The following is a 19,565-nucleotide window of genomic DNA, read 5'->3' as shown; positions in this document are numbered from 1 at the left end:
ATCGATGACAGGGTGATACGCCATTTTCCAATTCCTCTCTAAGTTTTGTGCATTTTAACTCAGCTCTCGTGTGTTTGTGCTATACATATTTTGAATAATATTTTACCAGCCAGCGTTTAGTGGCGAACAAAAGCGTGTTGAATAACATTTGGACGGTTAAGTGATTAAGTTTGGCGGCATCAGCGTATTTGCAGCTGAAGAAAAACAAAGGCATCCCGATAGGTGAGTTTTTCTTCAACATATTTTTTTTTGTCTTTTGCCTGGGGGACGCGAAAGAAAAGCGAATTTGCGAGGCAAATAAACCAGGCTAAAAGCAGTGTGTGTGTATGCGTGTGTGCGGTCTTGTGTTTTCCCGAATACATTTCTACGAAAAAAAGATTCGCCAATACATGCCGATTTTTTATAGCATTATAGTGCGATTTTTAACTACACCCCCAAATTCGTTCTTTTGGCTTCGGCGCTTCACTTTTACAGTTTTTTTCTCCTTTCTTTTTGTTACAACCACCGGGGCACACCGAAATATTCCTAGCTCTCTCTCGCTCGGGATCCCCGTCGTCTCTCCCTCTCTCACTTGCTCGCACGCATGCCGGCTTTTACTTAAAGTACAGAGTCGCATAGTTGTTGTTTTTATCATTGGCCCATCCGCTTTGGTCGCTTGTTTTGCTTTTCACATTTGCTGCTTTTTCCTTTTCTTTTCTTCCCTTTTTCTTTTATCTCCACGCGGTTACACCGGTGCATAAATTTCATTATAATTTGCCGAGATAAAATCAAAACAAAATAGTTTCGTTGCTCCGAAAGTAAAACTCCCACGCTACGAGACGAGTTCAACGTTCGTTTGCTTTTTACAAATAAGGAAAAGGCCTAACCTATATTTTATTCATAGTTTTTAGCATCAATCGATGAGGTACTACGTAGAAAACGGAGAAGCAGAGGAAATGGCAAAGAGAGAGGCTAATGAGAGAGAAAAATACAAATGCGAGTTCAATGGGAGCTAACTGTTGTTGTCGTTTTGCTTGTTGGCTAGGTGCAGCTTATTACCACCTACTTGCCTCCCCCTCGTCCCGTCTCTTCCTCACTCGCTCCTCTTTCCAGACACTTTTCTCTATGACCGCTCCCCCCCTCATTAACCCATTGGCACTTGCAGCTTTTTAACAATCTCGTTTCTTCTTCGTCTTCTGTCTTCAAATCTTCCCAGCAATTCTGCAGGTCGTTAAGACGCGACTTTTGCTTTTCGTTCTTTGGCGATTGTGACGAATCTCCTTTGTCTCTGTTTAGATTTCCAGTTTTGCGCAAAAAATTCGCTTTTATTTGCCTTTTTTGGCTGAGGTATTTTTGTGTTTCTAGCGTTTATTTCGAGTGAAGCAATTTCAAAGATATTTTGCGGCTATTTGCACGCGTTCGTTGACATTGAACTGAATTCTCACGTAAATGTGCTGCTTTAAAAATTGGTCAGCAAACAAATACCAATAGTCTTGTTCAATGGTTTAAATACAACGCATACAATATGAATATGGCTAGCAAAAATCTGTTGGTTTTTAAATCACTTTTAAATTTCTATGACACCAATATTTGACTTGCGTTTGGTAGATATTTCTGTGACACACCTAAATAGTTTGTTTTGTTTATTCTCTTGGAATTTGGTGCTCCATAGAAGAGCCAGTCTCCATGTACTTCTCTACCTTTCAGATTTCTGACCCTTTCAAATCTGGTTAACAGGCATGGAAATTTCAGTCATCAGCCTCCCGTGTTCATTTTGTTTGTTTTTAGTTTTAACACACAGTAAAACAAGGAAATAGGTTCTTACACTAATTTTTTAGGGTCTCCCCTATTGTTACGTAAAAAATAAAAAATGCATATTCAGAAGTAAAGTACATTCATAATAATAATACTTAAATAATATTTATGAAAACTTACTTCTCATAAGATAATTGCAAATGAGGAACAGTATTTTCCAGTAATTACGTTTTGCAGTAAAGTTTAAAAATATGGTCGTAATTTTTTTTTTTATGTGGCATCTAAGGTGGTAACATTTTTAGTCTTAGACTTGTAAAGTTTTTTTCCTACAGCTATTTAGGATTCTTCATTAAATTAAGATATAGTTAACGAGTACGCAATAAACAGTCCAATATAAATTTCGTAGTGCTTCACCATTTAAAAATAGTTTTACGCATTCGAAAATAATTGTAATTTTCATTACATTTCATTTGCAGCTTATTTATGGAGGTTTGCAATTTGTCATCGTTAAATTAAGAACGTGACAAGTAAGTATCGCTATATTTTTGCACAATTCAAGATGCCAAATAGCGAAAAAATCAAATATTTAAATGTAATATTTGCTATTCATGTGCATTGGCCTATATTCTCTACTTGTGTACATATATGTACATACATATGTTTATATATCTCGCATTTTATATTGTCATTGGTAGCTTTGCGTTCTAAATCGCTCCTGCAAAATGAAAAATGTATGTTGCTTGCCATATTTTCAATGCAATCAGACCCAGCATGAGCAAACGAAATAAATACAAAAAAAATATATTATTGTGAAGTTGCAATTGTACTGTAATTGGTTGTCGGATGTAGGTCGCTTTGATGTTGCTGATTTCCCACATGAATCTGTTTCCTGCTACAAATAAGTGCCACAAACATCTCGGTTAGGTTGCCCGCCCGCATATAGGTGAATTCCTAGAACTTATCATCTGTTTATATGGGTTAACTATGCTGGTTGGTTGCCCAGAGAAATGCTTATTTCTGAGCTCACAAGTGCCATTCTCTGGTAAAAAACCTTCTCCCAACTCAATCGCATTCGTAAAACATGTTCCACTCGATGATTTTCGATGGCTTTTGTCTCAAATGACAGACGAAAAATGCTGTAGAAAAGAAGCACAAATATTTTTATGCAAATCGCCGCAAAAAAAAGAAGAAAAAATTGCCTTAAACACGTTTTGTGTTCAAGCGAGTTTTATTGATTTTAAAACCTTGACGAGTATTTCTATTGCTGCAAGGCAATTCTTATATTTCCAATTAATTAGCCAAGAATGGATTGTCGAGAGATGCAGTTGACAAACGCAGCAATAGATAAAGCCAAAGCAATAAGGGAAATAATGAAGAATTGAGTTGGGACTACAATTGGAGGGGGAAGACAGAAAAGTACTTTTCAATCGAAGCCTTTTAATAATGCAACAACTTCAGGGGTTGCCCCATTGTGAAGAGGGTGTGGATGGGGGTAGGTGTGCACTGAAAAATATATTCCTACTTTTTACAACTCAGACGTGTTGGAAAATGGGAGAATTTCATTACATATATCATTTTCTAGTAGTGATTTGGTCTTGCATGGATGGATTATTCTATCGTGATTACTGTGCGTAAGTCACAAAGTTTTTCTTGCCATGCAGCACCCAAAGACAAGTCGAACTATAGTAATCAGACTGTGGAAGTTGGACGAAAACATAAATGGACGACTGCAGAGAAGCCACCCGAGCAGGACAGAGCGGACTAGAATAGAATAGAATAGAAAACCATGGGATAGACTGGCGGAGCAGCAAGCCACCACTACATGGCACACGCCATAAGCACATTAGTTATTAGCGCAGGGACCAGCTGAACTGAACTTAACGCCCCACTATGCCCCCACCACCGATTTGAGGGGGGAGACACGCGATTGGGGGGGGGGGGGGAGTTCAGTCAGACTGCTCGCTAAGCACGCTGACATGTCCATAAAAGCCTTGAAGTGGACAGGCCACAAAGCACAAACAGAACACACACACATATACACAACCACACACACACTAATACACACGCAGCGCGGGGGCGATGAGAATTGTCAATTGTATGCATTTCCGGCGGTGGTGCCCAACTTTCGTGGCCATATCCTCAACCTGATTCCTTCCTCTGGTTCCGGGCACTGTTTTTCCCCCTTTTTTCCCTGTGTTTTCTTTTTGGTTTGGACATGACGTCCATTAGCTGTTTTTCCGCTAAATTATAGAGTTGAAACGCATACACCCAACGCCCAATTACGCTGGCAAAATGCACGGCAGGATGTGGCAGGAGCTTTCTCCGGCTTTAGGCGTGAACACAGACAACACATGTGTTCGGATAGAAATGATACAAACGTGACATGAATTCCTTCAAATTAACTATTACCTATCATATATTTATATTGACTGCTCGCTCGAATATATTCTAAACTATACAGTAACTCATTCATTTGTAAATAAAACTGTAGAAAATTAATTAAAAAGTTGCTACACTTTTTGTTACACTTTTTGTTACACTTTTTGTTTAATAATGCTATGCCTAATGACGCAAAAGGGCACATCAATGTTATGGATTTTTCGGGATCTGATCATTTTAAAAGGGCACATCAATGCTATGGATTTTTCGGGATCTGATCATTTTAAAACATTCAACCTTGTGAGTAATTTATTTTGATGACACGATAAATGACAAGCTAGATACAACGCCCTTTATTTGATTGTATACACCTGTAAAACACAAGTGTGCCATTTTAATTAGAATTTCATAATGCAATTTAGAGAATAACTATAACTGTCATTAATAATTCTCAATAAAATAATTTTTTAGACCTTAAAAACTTACACAGCTCTCCTTTTTGTTGGGTTACAATGATCAGTTGAGCATATGGAGCAGGGTATACACTTTACTCTTAGCTGAAATTAACCTTTCCCGGCTTTTGTTTTTTTGCATTTCGGTGGGCAGCCGCAAACCGCGTTTTCGTGTGGCTTGCCACGTCTCGCTGGACATAAACTCGCCAGCGGTTCCCCTTGTGCCTTTATCTTCCTGCCATTGTAGCTGCTGTGCTGTGTTTGCGTTTTTGTGGTCAGCCAGCCCACCTGCGTATTAGTGTATTGGCCTGGGGGGAAATATGCACAAAAAAACAAGGGGATAAAAGTTCCAAGCACTCACCTGGCCGGGCAACTTAAATTATTGTCGCTTATTGTGGTGTCGCTGTTGGGTGGCATTCTGGGCGGTGGATGGCGAGCAAGGGTGGCTTGTGGGTGTGGGTTGGTTTTCCTGGACGCGTGTGCGCTGTCAAAAGCTATTTGAACAGGATGTGGACAGCAATCAAATGATTTTCACATAATTGTGTACCTGTCATTTATGTCACTTTCAGGAATGCGAGCAGCCTGCTAACTTTCACCGTTCAGCTCCTCCTGTTCGTCCATTGCAATTCGCCTCTGCTCCTGGGAGGCTGCTTGGTGGCAAATTTCTGGCTGAAAATGTTCTTCTATCGCCAGTCTAACCACACAATCACGCAGACTGCAGTCAAAAGGTTCTGATAAAAACGGAAGCAATCTTCGATTCTTTTTCCATTTTTAGATTGCTCTTCCGGTCTAAGGGATTCCAATTGTAAATGGTGCGGTCCAAGTGGTCTGTCATAGGAATTACCCTATAATTAGTTTGCCAACCCGTTGGGAACGGCTGTTAATACTCCCAGTGCTTCATTGGTTATTACTCTGGGTGGCCCCATTTTGTTGTGTGGCACATGGGTTCATCTTGCAAGGACTGGAGTTTTGAAATTATTGCAATTTGCCTGAATAAACCATGTCCATCAGATGCACATGCAAAGTGCATTGAAGGCCCCGTCGAATGCCACGTCATCGTAGCGATAGCCCCCCCTTAATGATATTTGTCCAGGTCAGCGCAATTTGTTGCATTTCACAGGCATTTAGTCGAGGGACTGGACCCTATATGGCGATTGCTCTATCAATAGTTAAACGATTTGCTATCTTAGACAAACGGGTTCCGCCTCCAATTGCCTCAACTTCGCCGGCTCAGCTCACTCCACCGATGATCCGTTTATTCAGCCCTTAAAATATGCATAATGTGAAAACATCAGCTGAAGTTCCCTCGAAAAGGCAAAGGCGCTTATAGCTGCAAGAAAACTGCAGTCCCCTTTGTGCCATTTAAAACCCCTGGTTATTAGACTAATGTCGAACTTAAAATCCAATACCCAGTCCTCCACCAACACATGCTTAGAAAATTACTATACAATTTGTGGGGTATATGTGATATATGTATAAATACCTTGCGATTGGGGTAGCAGAGGAGACCCCAAATTTATATAATGAATCCATATCTCACATATGTAAAGTTCCAATAGAAAACTGCACTTTCCTCCCATGATACCAATATTTTGTATCCGTATATAGGGTATGCGCCCCCATTTCGTACATAGGAACTTATCTATCCTATGGTCCGTATAGAGCTTCTGTTATGGTCAGTCCAGTACAATTATCCTGGTTGCCTAGCATCCGGTGTCCAAAAGCGGTAACTTCCCCCGTTTTCGGTATTGTCACTTGATTTGTACGATTTCTATTGGCCGACGATTTCCGCTGTCTATATACCGATCCTATAGCTTCCGATTGGTCAGCCCTTGGGCATTATATGGATGGCTTTTCCGGTATAAATAGCCCCAGTTCTGGTAAATTGAGTTCATTAGTTTTCGTACAGGACTCTCGGGCGGTGCTCTCTGCACTGGCTCTATTCATTTGGTTGGATCCTCAGATCCATGGTGTTATACCACCAATAAACCAAGTCTGTGAATGTGAGAAGCAAATCTATAAGATCTTTGCCAACAATAATAATATAAGTGAAACATTGTGATATTATTAAAAAAAATAAAAGAAGGTAACTTAATGAACAAAAGCCCTATCATACTTAAGTAGTGCAGCATTATATGGGTTTTCTCATTTGAGTACTGATTGGCACTTGTAACCCTATATTCCTGGTGAAATCCTGTCAAATTCAATGGCCAAATGTTAACAATTACGATTGCATCAGCATCCAAAGGCCTGATCAACTTCGGCTTGAAGGTGGCTACCACTTTTTTAAGCTCTGCCCACATACACTCCAAATAATGTACCACACCACCTGTACTTCAAGTCGAGTCAAATTATGAGCCCTCGAAAAATTAATTTAATCTTCCGAAGCTGCTGTTTGCTCATTGTTATATCGAAAAGATTTTTGACAACTTAACAGCAGCTTGGACAATTGGCGTTTTGACATATGAAACCACAATAAAGTGAGCAGTCGTTGAACTGATTTCGATTCATCGAAGTGCGAATACTCTGCGATCAGCTAGTAGCTATTTCATTTGATTCTTAATATGATAAATATCGTTATTTCCACCGAAATCCATAAATACTGGTGTACAAGCTGAGATACTCCATTTTAGGGAATAGAAGAAAAACCTGAGGTCCCTTGAAATAATGAGGGATTTCAACTTATTGCCGTGGGCGGTCCACACAAAGCCCAACAATTGTTGAATCCAACTCTCACCCACTGCCCCCAGCTTCATTTCTATAAATTTATAATTTTTCGTTACAATTCGTAACGTATTGTTGTTGCGCATGTTGGCTTGCTCAATTATGCCAGCATATATAAATCATACATGCAGTGCAGTGCTACACAAGAATATTTTTATAGAAATACTATATATAGGGGTTTCGCTGGAGCGTTGGCTGTCTGGCATTTCCGCTTACTGGGCTTCTAGGGGGCTGGTGTGGGGCACAGGGCGTATACTTGATGATTGATGCCTCCCAAATTGGAAGTGCAACGCGCGGGCCACCGAGATGAATCGCAGCCAAGTGCAGCTGCGGCACGAACCAGATCGGATCTCGGCACAGAGCTTAGCTCTGAAATGGAAACTGAATTAAATTGTTATTCAATTGCGGTGGGCAAAAAACGTCAAGAAACCTGCGACTCACCTCATGACTTCTCGGAATGTGTTCATCAGTGATGCCGGGTCTTCAAAAGGCCATTATTAATTCGCTAATTTGATAGATAGTTATAGCAGTTGTATCATAGATCTTCCACAGATTGATCGTAATAGATACGCTGTTGACTGCTTACTGTGGGATCAAACAATCAGTTTGTAGTTTCTTAACTAAACTTTAATTTCTAGCCAAATCAACTGGTAGCTAAGCTGACAACTCTGTTCGGCCCACAACGATTTACACATGCTGAGAGTTGTTGACTCGAGGCAGTGGCAGTTCGATTTTATGTGCCAGTTGAACCGAAACTGGCCAAAGATCAACATAGTTGGCTAAACAATTGCGAGATTAATCGAATTCCGAATTCCGCCTTTCCAATTGCAGAGAGACTGAGAATGAAGCGTGAAATGAACGATGCAGGGGAGGGACCACAGGACCAGAAGCGCAATCGCCGCAACGAGGAGACCGTTCGCATACTGATTCCGAGCAGTGTAAGTTAATTGCTCCTACATTAATGGAATACCTAAAGCCGAAAGCTTTTCATCAACGATTAACGAACTCCAAACTATTTTCTATCTTTTATCATTTAACAGATCGCTGGAGCTGTGATTGGCAAAGGAGGACAACACATTCAGAAGATGAGGACTCAGGTACTATAACAAACCCATGAACCACACAGTCAGTTCAAAACAAAACCAAACAAAACAAAAAACAAAAGATAGACAAACAATCTGCATAATTCACTATTGAAGCGTCTAGTATTATTTACAATTATGTCTTATTTGTTGCACCACAAAACTTAGAAACTTACAAGCGAAAATAACAAAATCGAAACCATGTCCCCAGTGAATCCCGAAAGCCTCTGCCACTGCCGCTGTCATTGTGTGTCTCTCTAGCGAACTCTGTCTCCCTCTCACTGTCCACCTCTTTCTCAATTTTCTCGACTTTGTCTCTGGCAGCCGTCCAATTCTCCAGCTCGAATTGAATTGAATTAAAGCTGGGAAACTCCCGAAAACCGAATCGAAACCAACACCGAATCCGAAGAGAACCCTGTCTTTTGCCTCGGTATGGTCCCCAAAATTTCCCTTTCTCTACTTCTCTCTCTTTCTCTGTCACTTCCCCGCTATCTTCGTCTCACGCTCCCCCGATCGATCTCCATGTAGGCGGAGGTCCTGGAGAAACCCAAATCCTAGTGGAATACCAACACGCTTCACACTAACTCGGGTCCTTGCACTCGACTAACGCTCTTTCTCTCATGCTCTCTCTTACTTTCTCTGTTTGGCTACCGTATTTCGAATCTCTGTTTCTCTTTATTTATCGTTTCGTTACTGGCAAAAACAAAAAGGAGCATTTGAAATACGATTTTAGGGGAATCTAATCCATGAAGCTTGGATGCAAAATATGTGTAATATATACTAAAGGCGCTTTATTTAATCAAAATCTGGACAAAAATTTAAAGTTTTTTTATATAACTCAATAAGAAAAAAAAAACGATAAATTTACACCGCTAATTAACCTTTTAACTAAATGAACAATTTTCTCTCTCTCTCTTCTCTCTCTCTCTCTATTCTTGCGTACACCCCATATGTAACCAACAAATCGATTTTGATTTCGATTTCGATTTGAACAAAACCAATATATACCAAACTGTCGTCGGTTCGCACGTCCAACAAAAATCTTCAACCGCTCATCTGAATCGAATCGAACCAAATCGAACCGAACTTTATCGATCGAATCGAACCTCCAACCAACCAATCAAACGCCCGCCCGCCCGCACCATCACTCTGCACCGCTGGTCCATGGTCTCTGGTCTATATGTCCCACCCGGGTACTGGGTAACCTCGGATCTATATCTATACCTGTATCCGTATCTGAATTCGTATATAAATCCGAACCTGAACCCGAATCTGAATCTGAATCTGAAACTGGCCTGGCCCGATGTCGAAACCCGAACTTGAACCCGAATCGAATTGCACCCCCTGTTGCCGTGCACTATGCTATAATGCTACAAAATCTGGCTATAAACGCCTATATCTATATCTATATAAATTCTAATATCTGTATATATACGCGTGCGAATCCCCATTTCCATGTGCCATGTGGGTTTGTATCTGTGTGGGCAACCTTTTCCCCTCCCTGTGTGAAATGCCTTTCTATATATATGAAAATGAAAACGGCGAATCAATCAACCAAAATACAATTACTTATACTAAATCGCCCGTCCATCGACCAACCAACTGACCGCCCGCCTATCTGATTGCCCGCCCGCCCGTCCATCGACCGAAAACGATACCGATACCGATACCGAAACGCCCGCCCGCCCATCAAACGCCCGCCTGCCTGCCCGCCCGTGTCTCCAAATATGTGTGAATAATGTGGGGCACAGTATAAAGCCACTGTGTCTGTCGACGATTCCCAAGGCCCCGAACGGTAAACCACAAAAACTTTAACCTTTTACCAATTACTAGATTATAATCGCATCTCTTCAATGCATATCCTATACTCGTATATTGTGTGGACCCAATAGCACCGAGCCGAGTGGTACTCGTGTTTCGTGTTCTTACATAGCCTTAGCCCATCTAGATCTCTCTGTATGTCCTGTATGCGCTAGCTGTACCCATCTATAAATAATTACATGAACATTGTGATGTGTCCTTACTCCCACTCCCCGCCAAATAAAAAAAATATAGAAATGAATAAATATCAGGCACTTGGTGTGTCCCAAACCGTATTTGTAGTAGTATTGCAACCAAGCTTGCCGCAGTCTAACTAGCTAGCTCCGTCTCTTGATCTCGCTCTCCGGCTAATCCTAATCCTAACCGCATACTAATCCGAAATGCACCTCAAGTACCCCGATTAACCCATCCCAAAATGCACGGCCTATGGTTATTTTCACCGAAATCGGAAATCAGCCGAGAGGCAAGGTCCAGCCAATCCGCTGGCCTGAGATCATCCATTTGTCCATATCGAAATCCCAGCAAGCGTCTTGTGTGTCCTTGTGTGGTATTGTTGTTTTGATACATGGCAACAGGGACAGAATCTCACTTGCTCGCCCTCTTGTTCTCTCTATCTCTCACCGAATCTCTGCCAAAGTTTGTTCCATGGACCCCAAAATAAAACCGAAAGATATAAAAAGAACACAATGTTTAGACCTTAAATAATTTTCAGTTAATGTTCTATTCTAATATGCGTTTCCCCTCACTTCTTTCTCTTTTTTCGCCAACACTCACTAAAAAAAAAAAATCAAAAAAACCAAACCAATTTCTATGCACGTTTAATCGCTCGTACAGAACCATCCAAATATCGGCGGATATAGAGTCCACATTGGAGATTATCACGGAAATGCTGAAATACTTTGAGGAGGTAAGCCAACTTTTGCCATTGCATTTGTGCTCCCGATTGTTAACCCTCTTCTTCGTTCTTCCAACAGCGCGACGAGGATTTCGATGTGCGCCTACTAATCCATCAGAGCTTGGCCGGCTGCGTCATTGGCAAAGGTGGACAAAAGATCAAGGAGATCCGCGACGTGAGTAACCTATGGCATTAGGTCCTTGAGCCCATTAAGTCTAGTAGATTATTAAGAACTACTGCAACATGGTAGTAATGTAAAAGAATATGATCCACCATTATTAATAGATAAGTGCTTAGCTGCAGTTGACAATACAGTTTGTATTTAATAGTTCTTTTCACCCATAAAGGCTGTATAATTATAATGTTACAATTTTTATCGATCGTATAATTTTCATACGAGCCAGCTATTACATAGCGGTCTGAGTGAGGTAAACTTTGTTGTGGGAAAACGACAGCCAGCCAATGGACAGACTAGGGAAAAGGGACTTCTATTACACGACCTGTAACATATTGATGTGCCCGATCCCAAGGCTCTTGCTGATTACATATTTAGCTCAAGTATTTCCGCTATTTCTGATGTAATTCCCAGTTGTGCCCTCGCATGTGCGGCGTTCACACGGCTCTCCATGCCATATAATGCCAGTGTCCTGCGGTCAACTGACATCGCCAGCCAGCCATGACAAATGAAGGCTAACTTAATTGGGCCTATTACGAGCGAATAGTGGGAACGAGGCAGGAAGGACATGAGTGCAGAAGGAGATGCAGGTCAGGACGTGAGGTGGCCCGCATTGTTAGTGGCAATTTGTGACATGTTTTTGACGATCCCAAACGTTTGCGGCAGTCACGTGAACCCGAAACCCGTCAACATAACTTTGCGCTTGGTTAAATCGAAAACTTTATGCGAGTTATGCTGCTGCGTCCTGGCATCCAGTTCCGACGGGCTCCGTACGCACAGGTCCTTGCTCCGTGGCAACGACAGTAGAATGCATTTCCATCAATGAGTGTGTACGGTTTGGAATGGCGTTCAGTTGGGGAATCTGTTGCTGACGTCTGTGCCAAGGCTTTCATAACGCACTTGTCACTTTGGCAGCCACCTCTTCACTGGCAAATACCAAACGGCAGTTGCGAAGGGCAGGTGGATGGTGAATGGTTGAAAATGGTTCCCGGCCACGCCAAACGCTTTTCAATTGCGCAATTCGCAATGTAAGGCCCGCTGTGCAGGATTGGGGTCGATTCCGAGGTGTGAGCTGCGACGGAGTGTGATGTGAATCAATTGGCGAACTCTCGCGTTTCCTCGCACCTGCATCGCACTTTTTTTTTTTGCCATCCGCAATTTGGCTTGGCTCATTAATTAGCGACGACGGGAGGGGCTGCATTTTAATTGGAACACTGTCCTGCCCAAGCCCAAGAGCCTTGAATTAAAAGTGCCTCCTACTTTCGGTTCTCTTCTATGCTCTTGCATATTCATATTTTTGCGCTGCTGCGCTGTTTTTTATGGAGGTCAACAAGTCCGCGGCGGCAAACAAAAAGCTTACGTCTGTATATTCCTACAGCATCGTGGCCTCTTTTCGTTCTGTTGCCTAAGTTGCTGTATTGTTATTATGAATTTCTTAGACGAGACTCGCGGCTCCTTTGCAGCAGCAGCATCCTTGCAGCTGCCGTCCGTCGCTTTGATGGTCACGGCAGATGATCAGAATGGGAAGAATCCCTGAATCCCTAGTTTGTGCCTCACCGACTAGCATGTGTTTTCCTGTCTTCTTTGCATTTGTACCTTCATTTTTTTTTATTTTTTGTATTTGGTCCCCTTTTGGTTGCGTTTTAACTGAAAAAAAGGATGTCGTCCTCGTTACTTTACTGCCTTCTTCGTTGCGGCAAGAACAACATGGGCAATGGCCACAACTGGCCCTGCAAGCAGCTGTTTCCTTTCCATTTGGCTTTATCCTTCTGCCGTTTCCCGCTCGGAGTTTCTGACGCAGCCGGTTTTCCGCTGCTCATCTCCTCGCTTGGGGTTATCATAATTACTTCCTTAGGCTAAGTTATCGTTCTATCTATCTATTCAGTTCGTTTCTCAACTTAGCTGCCTGGGATTAGATTATTTTTAAAACATTTTCCCCCCAAAACTAGATCCAAAATTGTCGCATTCCTGGGACATGACATGTGTTGCCGATATAGGCTCACGGTTCATAGACAACTTATTCGTGTTTCATGTCGCCCATGCTGCCCATTAAAATGTTGTCCTGTGCCAAGGAGGCAGGAGAGAAGAGGCATCTGTCAGGGTCTCACAATAATGAGCGACAGCTGCTTCTACTTCGACTCCACCAGGCAGGCCAGTCAGGCTGATCCTGCAGCCGTCGTCATTCATTGTGTGTATGCGTGTGTGCGTAAATCCGAAATGCCCTGAAATGCATTTGAGGATTGAGCGTGCCATTGGCTTTTGTTCAAGTCTCCGCTTGCCTGCTTTGCCGTCTGGCTGCCTGCGGCTTACATTTGTTGCTTGCTGTTCGTCTTAATGAATGCCAAACAGGTGCTACCTACACACGTATACTTGGATACAGGGTGCTTCTTTCTAATCGATTTCAATGTATTTCTGTAGAACTATATATGACTTCATAATATATAATGTTTCGATCTCACTGTTATGTGCACATGGTATAGTAGTAACTCAGTATCTCACGCTCTCTGTTGGTGCCTTTAATGCTACTAAATTGGAGCTCTAAATTCCAGACCCGTTCCTTCATAATTTAATTTAAAAGATAATGACATTAAATGCGATTGCCTAGCACAACCTTGAATACCTTCCAGAAAATGGCAAGAAAGGGCACCCTTTTCGTAGGCATTCCTTGAATTGCGGCAGCTGAAGCAAACGACGAGTCCTGGCAGCGACATCTGGTTTCCTGATAGTTTTTTATTTTTTTTTTGGCCAGCCAACGCGATTTGTCGCTTGGGTTTGAGTTGGCTCTGGGCTCCCTTTGATCATTTGATTAATAAGTTCGTAGAGGGAACTTTTGTGGGGCAAACGGAGAGCGGCAGCCGTGGAATTTCGTCAATATCCGGTTCCTTCTTCGCTTTCTGTGCTCGGCATAAAATTAGTAGTTTGATGCTTCCTTCCGACTTGTTTGCCGCATCCTCGACTACGCTCCTACATAGAATCCTCAACATTCCCCCGATGGTTTTTTCGCCGTGACACCAACAGAAATGGTGCAGTAGCTACTGTGGTAGCATTTACATAGATACGCAGATATGAAACAAAGTATTTACAAGTAGATCTAGATTTTGCTTAAAGTTTAAACTTACAACTTATATGTAACTGATATCCGTACGGTGAGCGTGGTACTTCAATTACGTACGTTTCCTCCTCCTTTGGTTTGCTTGGTGTTTCCGTGTGTGCATGAGAACGTAAAAGTTTTTTAATTGCGGCTGTCGTAAGTGAATTTTGATTGCCATTTGCAGTCCTTCTTTCCGAAAGACACTCTCTATCTTCATCCTTCTGTGCTGGCAGCTCCTAAGCGCATTACTAAGCTCGCTGAAATCCTTTAATGGAACACTATTCTGCATCTAGTGGACGCTGCATATATGATTCGATCCCACTTCTTTCACTTCTGTTCTTGCTTATCAATCGTAGGCGATTTGTTGTTTAATGGGTTGCCCTTATTTCCACTCGAAAACTTGCCAATATACACATATGTATGTACTTACATAGTTATGGCGTGTTGTTGGATTATGCTCATAACATTTGCTTTTGCTTTATTTATTTTTTCCCATCTGCGCATGCGTTTTGAAAAAAGAATTCAACTTTCTATACTGCTGCGGATGGTGCTATAGTTTTTATGAGCTATTTGTACAGCAATCAAGTTGGGAATTAAGTTGAACGGATAGTTAGACATGACTTTCGATAGTCTGAATATAGTATAAAGATTTGTATATAATACGTAATATGAACGCTTCGATTTAAGAGAGATAACCTACTTGAAAGCAAGATTTAGTTCTGCTACCAAGAGTATGCAAACTTCAAGTTGTTGAAGATGGTATCCTTTTCATTTTTGTTCCTTTTTTGTATATATATATATTTTTTTTTTGGAATTGAAGAGAGCTGAATACACCGGTTCCGTTTCGCTGCCAGCGGGAGCTGAGCAGCAGCTGTCCCAGCAGCCTGCGTTTCCTTTTTGGCCTGCCGTGACACACACACAACAACAACAAATGCCGCAGGACGAAGGGAAGAAGCAGAGCGCCCTCTGCCGCAGTCGCTGCTCTTGCTCTGCGTTCATGTGTGTGTGTGTGTGTGTGTGTGTGTGTGTGTATGTATTCCCATGTTCATATTCCTTTTTGCCTTTCATGAAACTGAGGACGCTGTGCCTGTGTGCGAGTGTTTTCATTTTTTTCTCTCTGCCTGCGTCTTCTTCTCCTTACATGGCAACTGGCAATCGTTGAACCCAATTAGTTCGACATTGGCGCTGGTCGGGAACGGTCCTCGTGCTCCTGCTTCTGCTCCTGTGCCAACTCTCGCGACCAGAGTCCTTAAACTCGCGAAGTACTCGTATATGGTATATCGGGTGAAAAAGTGGTCGAGAATTGGACTTCCAGGATGCAGTTTCACGTGGTGCCCATTTGCCCGAAGTTATATTACATCATTAATGCCACCAATTATCTTTCAAATAAAAAAAAATCAGTTCTCTACCGCAATCTGTATATATATAAAGGAAAGCGAACCCGAAGTAAATGAAATATGTGCGCGCTAAAAGTGGATAGTTCAAGAGGTACGAGTATAAAACAAAGTGATATTTACAAATCAAGTGTCCAAGAAGCACTATACGCAATATGGGAAAACTGGTGAAACAAAACTAACGCTTAGTGCCACCACTTAATGGCTTTAAGTTTTATACATAATCTATTATTTAGCTCGGTGGCGCCACCAAACGACAGTTTGTCAAAATTCTAGCTGTCCCCCGTTGGGCGCCAAAAATGGTAAAAATAGTGGCTGTTTATGTGTTGGAGTGAGCTTGCTTCCTTTTATAGCTGTGAGCCACTAGTTTAGCTTTTTACATTATATTAGCATTTCATGCGAAGTCCGAAAGTATGCTATATTTCGTGATCCACACGCACACACAGCAGCTATTAAGATAAAACGAGGAGCAGATACAGTCCGTTGTCATGTTTAAATTTAATAATTTTTGATTCACTGAATGACCGACCACGGACATGGAATATGGTCGTCCTGTGTGTTTATACACTACACTGTGTGACTCAACGCTATTCCCCTGGCCATTGAACAGGCCCCAATTGTGGGGCAAAACGCTGCCGCAGGGGGCGGGGGGGTATACTTCAGAATTTTGATGTCGCCATTGTTGTCTGGAGCACACGCAACGAGTTTTGTCGCCAGGGAGAGGAGGGCCAACATGACGCAGCCTTTGGTCACTGCCACACCACACTTATACAGCACGCAATGGGCTTAGGAATGATGCAATCATCAGTCGGCGAGGCACAAATAAAAATGGGAAACGCGTCCAGGCGACCGGGGACAATGACGAACTGGAAAGGGTCCAGAGGAAACGGGGGGATTCGAAACGGAAGCGGGCCTCCAAACACATGCACTCACACACTCGGAAATCAGTGCGAGCCTCTTGTTCGGTCCCCCCTTAAGTGGCTATCAAATTTCTCATTTACACTTCCGCCGCAGACAGGGAAAAGAAAGGCAAGACGAGGAGCTGTAGATGGAGAGATATCGGAGAGGATATCAAATATGTAGGGAGAAGGGGGGAGCAAGCACTTCCTGCCACTTTACATGCTGAGCAGAGCGAACAGCTGCCCCGAATCCTGAATCGCTGTCCCAGCGCAGGTAGAAGCTATGTGTGTCCAACATCTGCCGCGTCGTTGCTTCATGCTGATTAGGAGCCATTGCCCGCTGTGCCAGGATGCAGGACACAGAACACTCACACACACTTTTGTAAAGAGTTTCGAGTCAGGACCCAGGGGCAATGTCATGGCCAAATTGATTTAGGCTCGGCCTTTACTGGACCTTGACCAGGATTTGCTCGGTGTGTGTCCTTTTGTTCTCAATTCTGGGAAAATAAATTACTTAGCCATGGAATACACAGTTTTCAAAATGGCGACACTGATACATATTTGTTTCGTTCGTAAAACTAGTTTTGTTGATTTTCTTGGAAAGTACCTATACTTACTGAAAACTACAAAAAGGAAACAAGTGTTAGGTACCTGACATGAATTATTCTAGATTCCTTAAATGCTAAAATTTTCCTTCAGCTATATACATACCGTTCATAAGAGCACAACTTACATGTAAAGTTTTAATCAGTATACTAATTTATTTCCTTAATTTAAATTTTACAGCGCATCGGCTGCCGGTTTTTGAAGGTATTCTCAAATGTGGCACCCCAGAGCACGGACCGTGTGGTGCAGACCGTGGGCAAGCAGAGCCAGGTCATCGATGCGGTGCGCGAGGTGATCACACTCACCCGGGACACTCCCATCAAGGGAGCGATACATAACTATGATCCCATGAATTTCGACCGCGTATATGCGGATGAGTATGGTGGCTACGGCACTGGAAGCGGCAGTACCCGACCCAGTCAGCGGGGAAACAATCGTAACGGCGGAGGTGGAGCTGGAGGTGCTGCCGGCGGAGCAGCAGGAGGCAATGGTGGTGGATTCAATGCTGGCGGAGCACGCGGAAATGCTGGCGGACGTGGCGGAGCTGATCGCTTTGGCGGCGCCGCTGGCGGAGCAGTGGCAGGTGCTGGTATGGGACAGCGCGACAATCCGTTCATTAACCCGTGGGCCAATGGCGGTGGCGGTGATGTTGATGGTTTTGGCAACAGCGCTGGTGGTGCTGGCGGATTTGCCGGAAACAGCTTTGGTGGCGGCGCCGGTGGACCTTTCGGTGGCGGTAGCTTTGGCAACAACGGTTTTGGCGGCGGACCCAGCGACTTTGGCGGAAATTCCGGCAACTTTGGACAGACTCAGGGCACTAACAGTTTGCCAAGCCTTGGTAGCTTCAGCCAGAACCAGGGCGGTACCAGCAGTCTGCCCAGTTTGGGCAGCTTTGGTCAGAATCCTGGCGGACCCGGTGGATTGGGCAATGGACTGAGTGGTGCTAACAACGGCGGCGTTGGAGCCTTGGGTGGTGCTAATGGAGCTGGTGGCTTCAATGCTGGCGGTGGAGCAAACGGTGGGCCAAATGGCAGCCCAAATGCGGCGACAAATGTGCCACAGGGTCATGATCCCAACAACAGCACACAGGTCACCATTCCAAAAGAGGTGGGTGTACATATTTCTTAATTTATCGAGTTTTAACTAATAGTGTTCTTTATGTTTCAGCTGGCTGGTGCCATTATTGGCAAGGGAGGTGGCCGCATCCGTCGCATCCGCAACGAGTCCAGTGCATACATCACCATCGACGAGCCCCTGCCAAACTCGAACGATCGTATCATCACCATCTCGGGCACGCCCAAGCAAATACAAATGGCCCAGTATCTGCTGCAACAGAGGTTGGTGTCGCAATCAGACTAAGAAGTATGCACTTCCTATCATTTGTCTAACCACCCCACCCCACAATAACACTATAACACTAACAATACCTGGCCCCAAACCAATGGCAACGCGTGATTAATTTGGAAAGTGGTGTCTGCGCTGTGTTCCAAGTGTTAAATTAAGTGCTTGATCGTAACTCCATACAAACTCGTTATTAACTAACCGACTGGTCCTCCTGGGAGTGCATTTCGTATGGAAGACTAGTGATTTTGTTGTTTGGTCTTTGGTAATAACAATAAATCCCTTGTCTTCTTACGGCGTGCATTTGTGCTCTTCATTCTATCGATGGTTAACCAGTAAAACTAAACACGGCATTGGAAACTCCTCACAAAGAAAGAACATCCATCGCGATTAACTATTTCACCCAAAAAAGAAATCCCCACTACCATCCCATCACAAGCCCACCGACATCCACACCCACATTCATTTAGCTGTATCTGCTGTTCATTAAAAAGTTCATTAATTATGTTTTCCTTTGGCTTGCTGCCATCCTGCCGCCGACTCTTTTCATTGCAGCGTACACGAGAATGGCAGGCGAAACATTTAAGTGGGCAACGACTTGAACAGCCAGCTACAACAGCAATAGCAACACCATCGGCAACAACAAATTCAACAACAACTACAATAACCATCGAGAAGTGCTGCGTTTCACGTTTAAATTTAAATTTACTAAAAGGAAGAACTGGCGAAAGACCAGGACGAGAGAGCATCCTCCAAATACGAAAGAAATTTATGTATTTCTTCTCTAACGTTAAGTGAATATGCCCCAAATGAATAAGAAACTGGAACCGAGTTGCCCCAACCATCAGCGCCTGCATCCCCCACCATTCATCCTCGTCGTCACCAGTTTGCTATTTGGGGGGAAAGTCAACCTTAAAACTTTGTATGATAAGAAGAATGAACAAATAAAGTAAACAAAAACTTGATCCAGTC

At 43.0% G+C, this 19,565-nt stretch overlaps 1 protein-coding gene and 2 long non-coding RNA genes across 7 annotated transcripts; 1 reads left to right on the top strand and 2 right to left on the bottom strand.

The window, feature by feature from the left end:
* The first annotated feature begins 37 nt into the window (after positions 1 to 37).
* Positions 38 to 19,558, top strand: LOC6530777 (heterogeneous nuclear ribonucleoprotein K homolog). 5 transcript variants are annotated; one of them, XM_015196338.3, is made up of 10 exons: positions 39 to 222; positions 2,211 to 2,261; positions 8,121 to 8,227; positions 8,330 to 8,386; positions 10,123 to 10,166; positions 11,027 to 11,099; positions 11,167 to 11,262; positions 17,433 to 18,359; positions 18,420 to 18,589; positions 19,149 to 19,558. In XM_015196338.3, exons 3-10 carry the CDS (start codon positions 8,132 to 8,134, stop codon positions 19,177 to 19,179), a joined length of 1,494 nt encoding a protein of 497 aa, XP_015051824.2. In that variant the 5' UTR covers positions 39 to 222; positions 2,211 to 2,261; positions 8,121 to 8,131; the 3' UTR covers positions 19,180 to 19,558. The 5 variants fall into 5 exon arrangements, with proteins under 5 accessions (XP_015051822.2, XP_015051824.2, XP_002091665.2 ...); XM_015196336.3 differs by lacking the exon at positions 2,211 to 2,261 and having other exon boundaries at positions 38 to 222; positions 18,420 to 18,614; XM_002091629.4 differs by lacking the exon at positions 2,211 to 2,261.
* On the bottom strand, positions 4,123 to 8,112 carry LOC26535021. The gene is made up of 3 exons (XR_001454234.3): positions 4,927 to 8,112; positions 4,600 to 4,873; positions 4,123 to 4,484 (listed from the first exon to the last, which is right to left on the bottom strand). It is a non-coding gene; the product is annotated as an uncharacterized LOC26535021 (long non-coding RNA).
* LOC120321141 lies at positions 11,381 to 15,475 on the bottom strand. Its single transcript, XR_005560717.1, has 2 exons — positions 14,382 to 15,475; positions 11,381 to 14,297 (listed from the first exon to the last, which is right to left on the bottom strand). It is a non-coding gene; the product is annotated as an uncharacterized LOC120321141 (long non-coding RNA).
* Positions 19,559 to 19,565: the final 7 nt, after the last annotated feature.

The sequence above is a fragment of the Drosophila yakuba genome, chromosome 2R, assembly GCF_016746365.2.
Source record: "Drosophila yakuba strain Tai18E2 chromosome 2R, Prin_Dyak_Tai18E2_2.1, whole genome shotgun sequence".
NCBI classification, from domain to species: domain Eukaryota; kingdom Metazoa; phylum Arthropoda; class Insecta; order Diptera; family Drosophilidae; genus Drosophila; species Drosophila yakuba.
The sequence above is the reverse complement of the archived record's forward strand: the minus strand, read 5'-3'. Positions and strand labels throughout refer to the sequence as shown.

Bases quoted from the DNA above. Each gene is read 5' to 3' on its own strand.
- LOC6530777 (XM_002091629.4), top strand. From the start codon at position 8,132: ATGAAGCGTGAAATGAACGATGCAGGGGAGGGACCACAGGACCAGAAG. The intron at 10,167-11,026 runs GTAAACCACAAA...TCGCTCGTACAG, and splicing joins GATTCCCAAGGCCCCGAACG to AACCATCCAAATATCGGCGG. The intron at 18,590-19,148 runs GTTGGTGTCGCA...TTTTCATTGCAG, and splicing joins CAGTATCTGCTGCAACAGAG to CGTACACGAGAATGGCAGGC.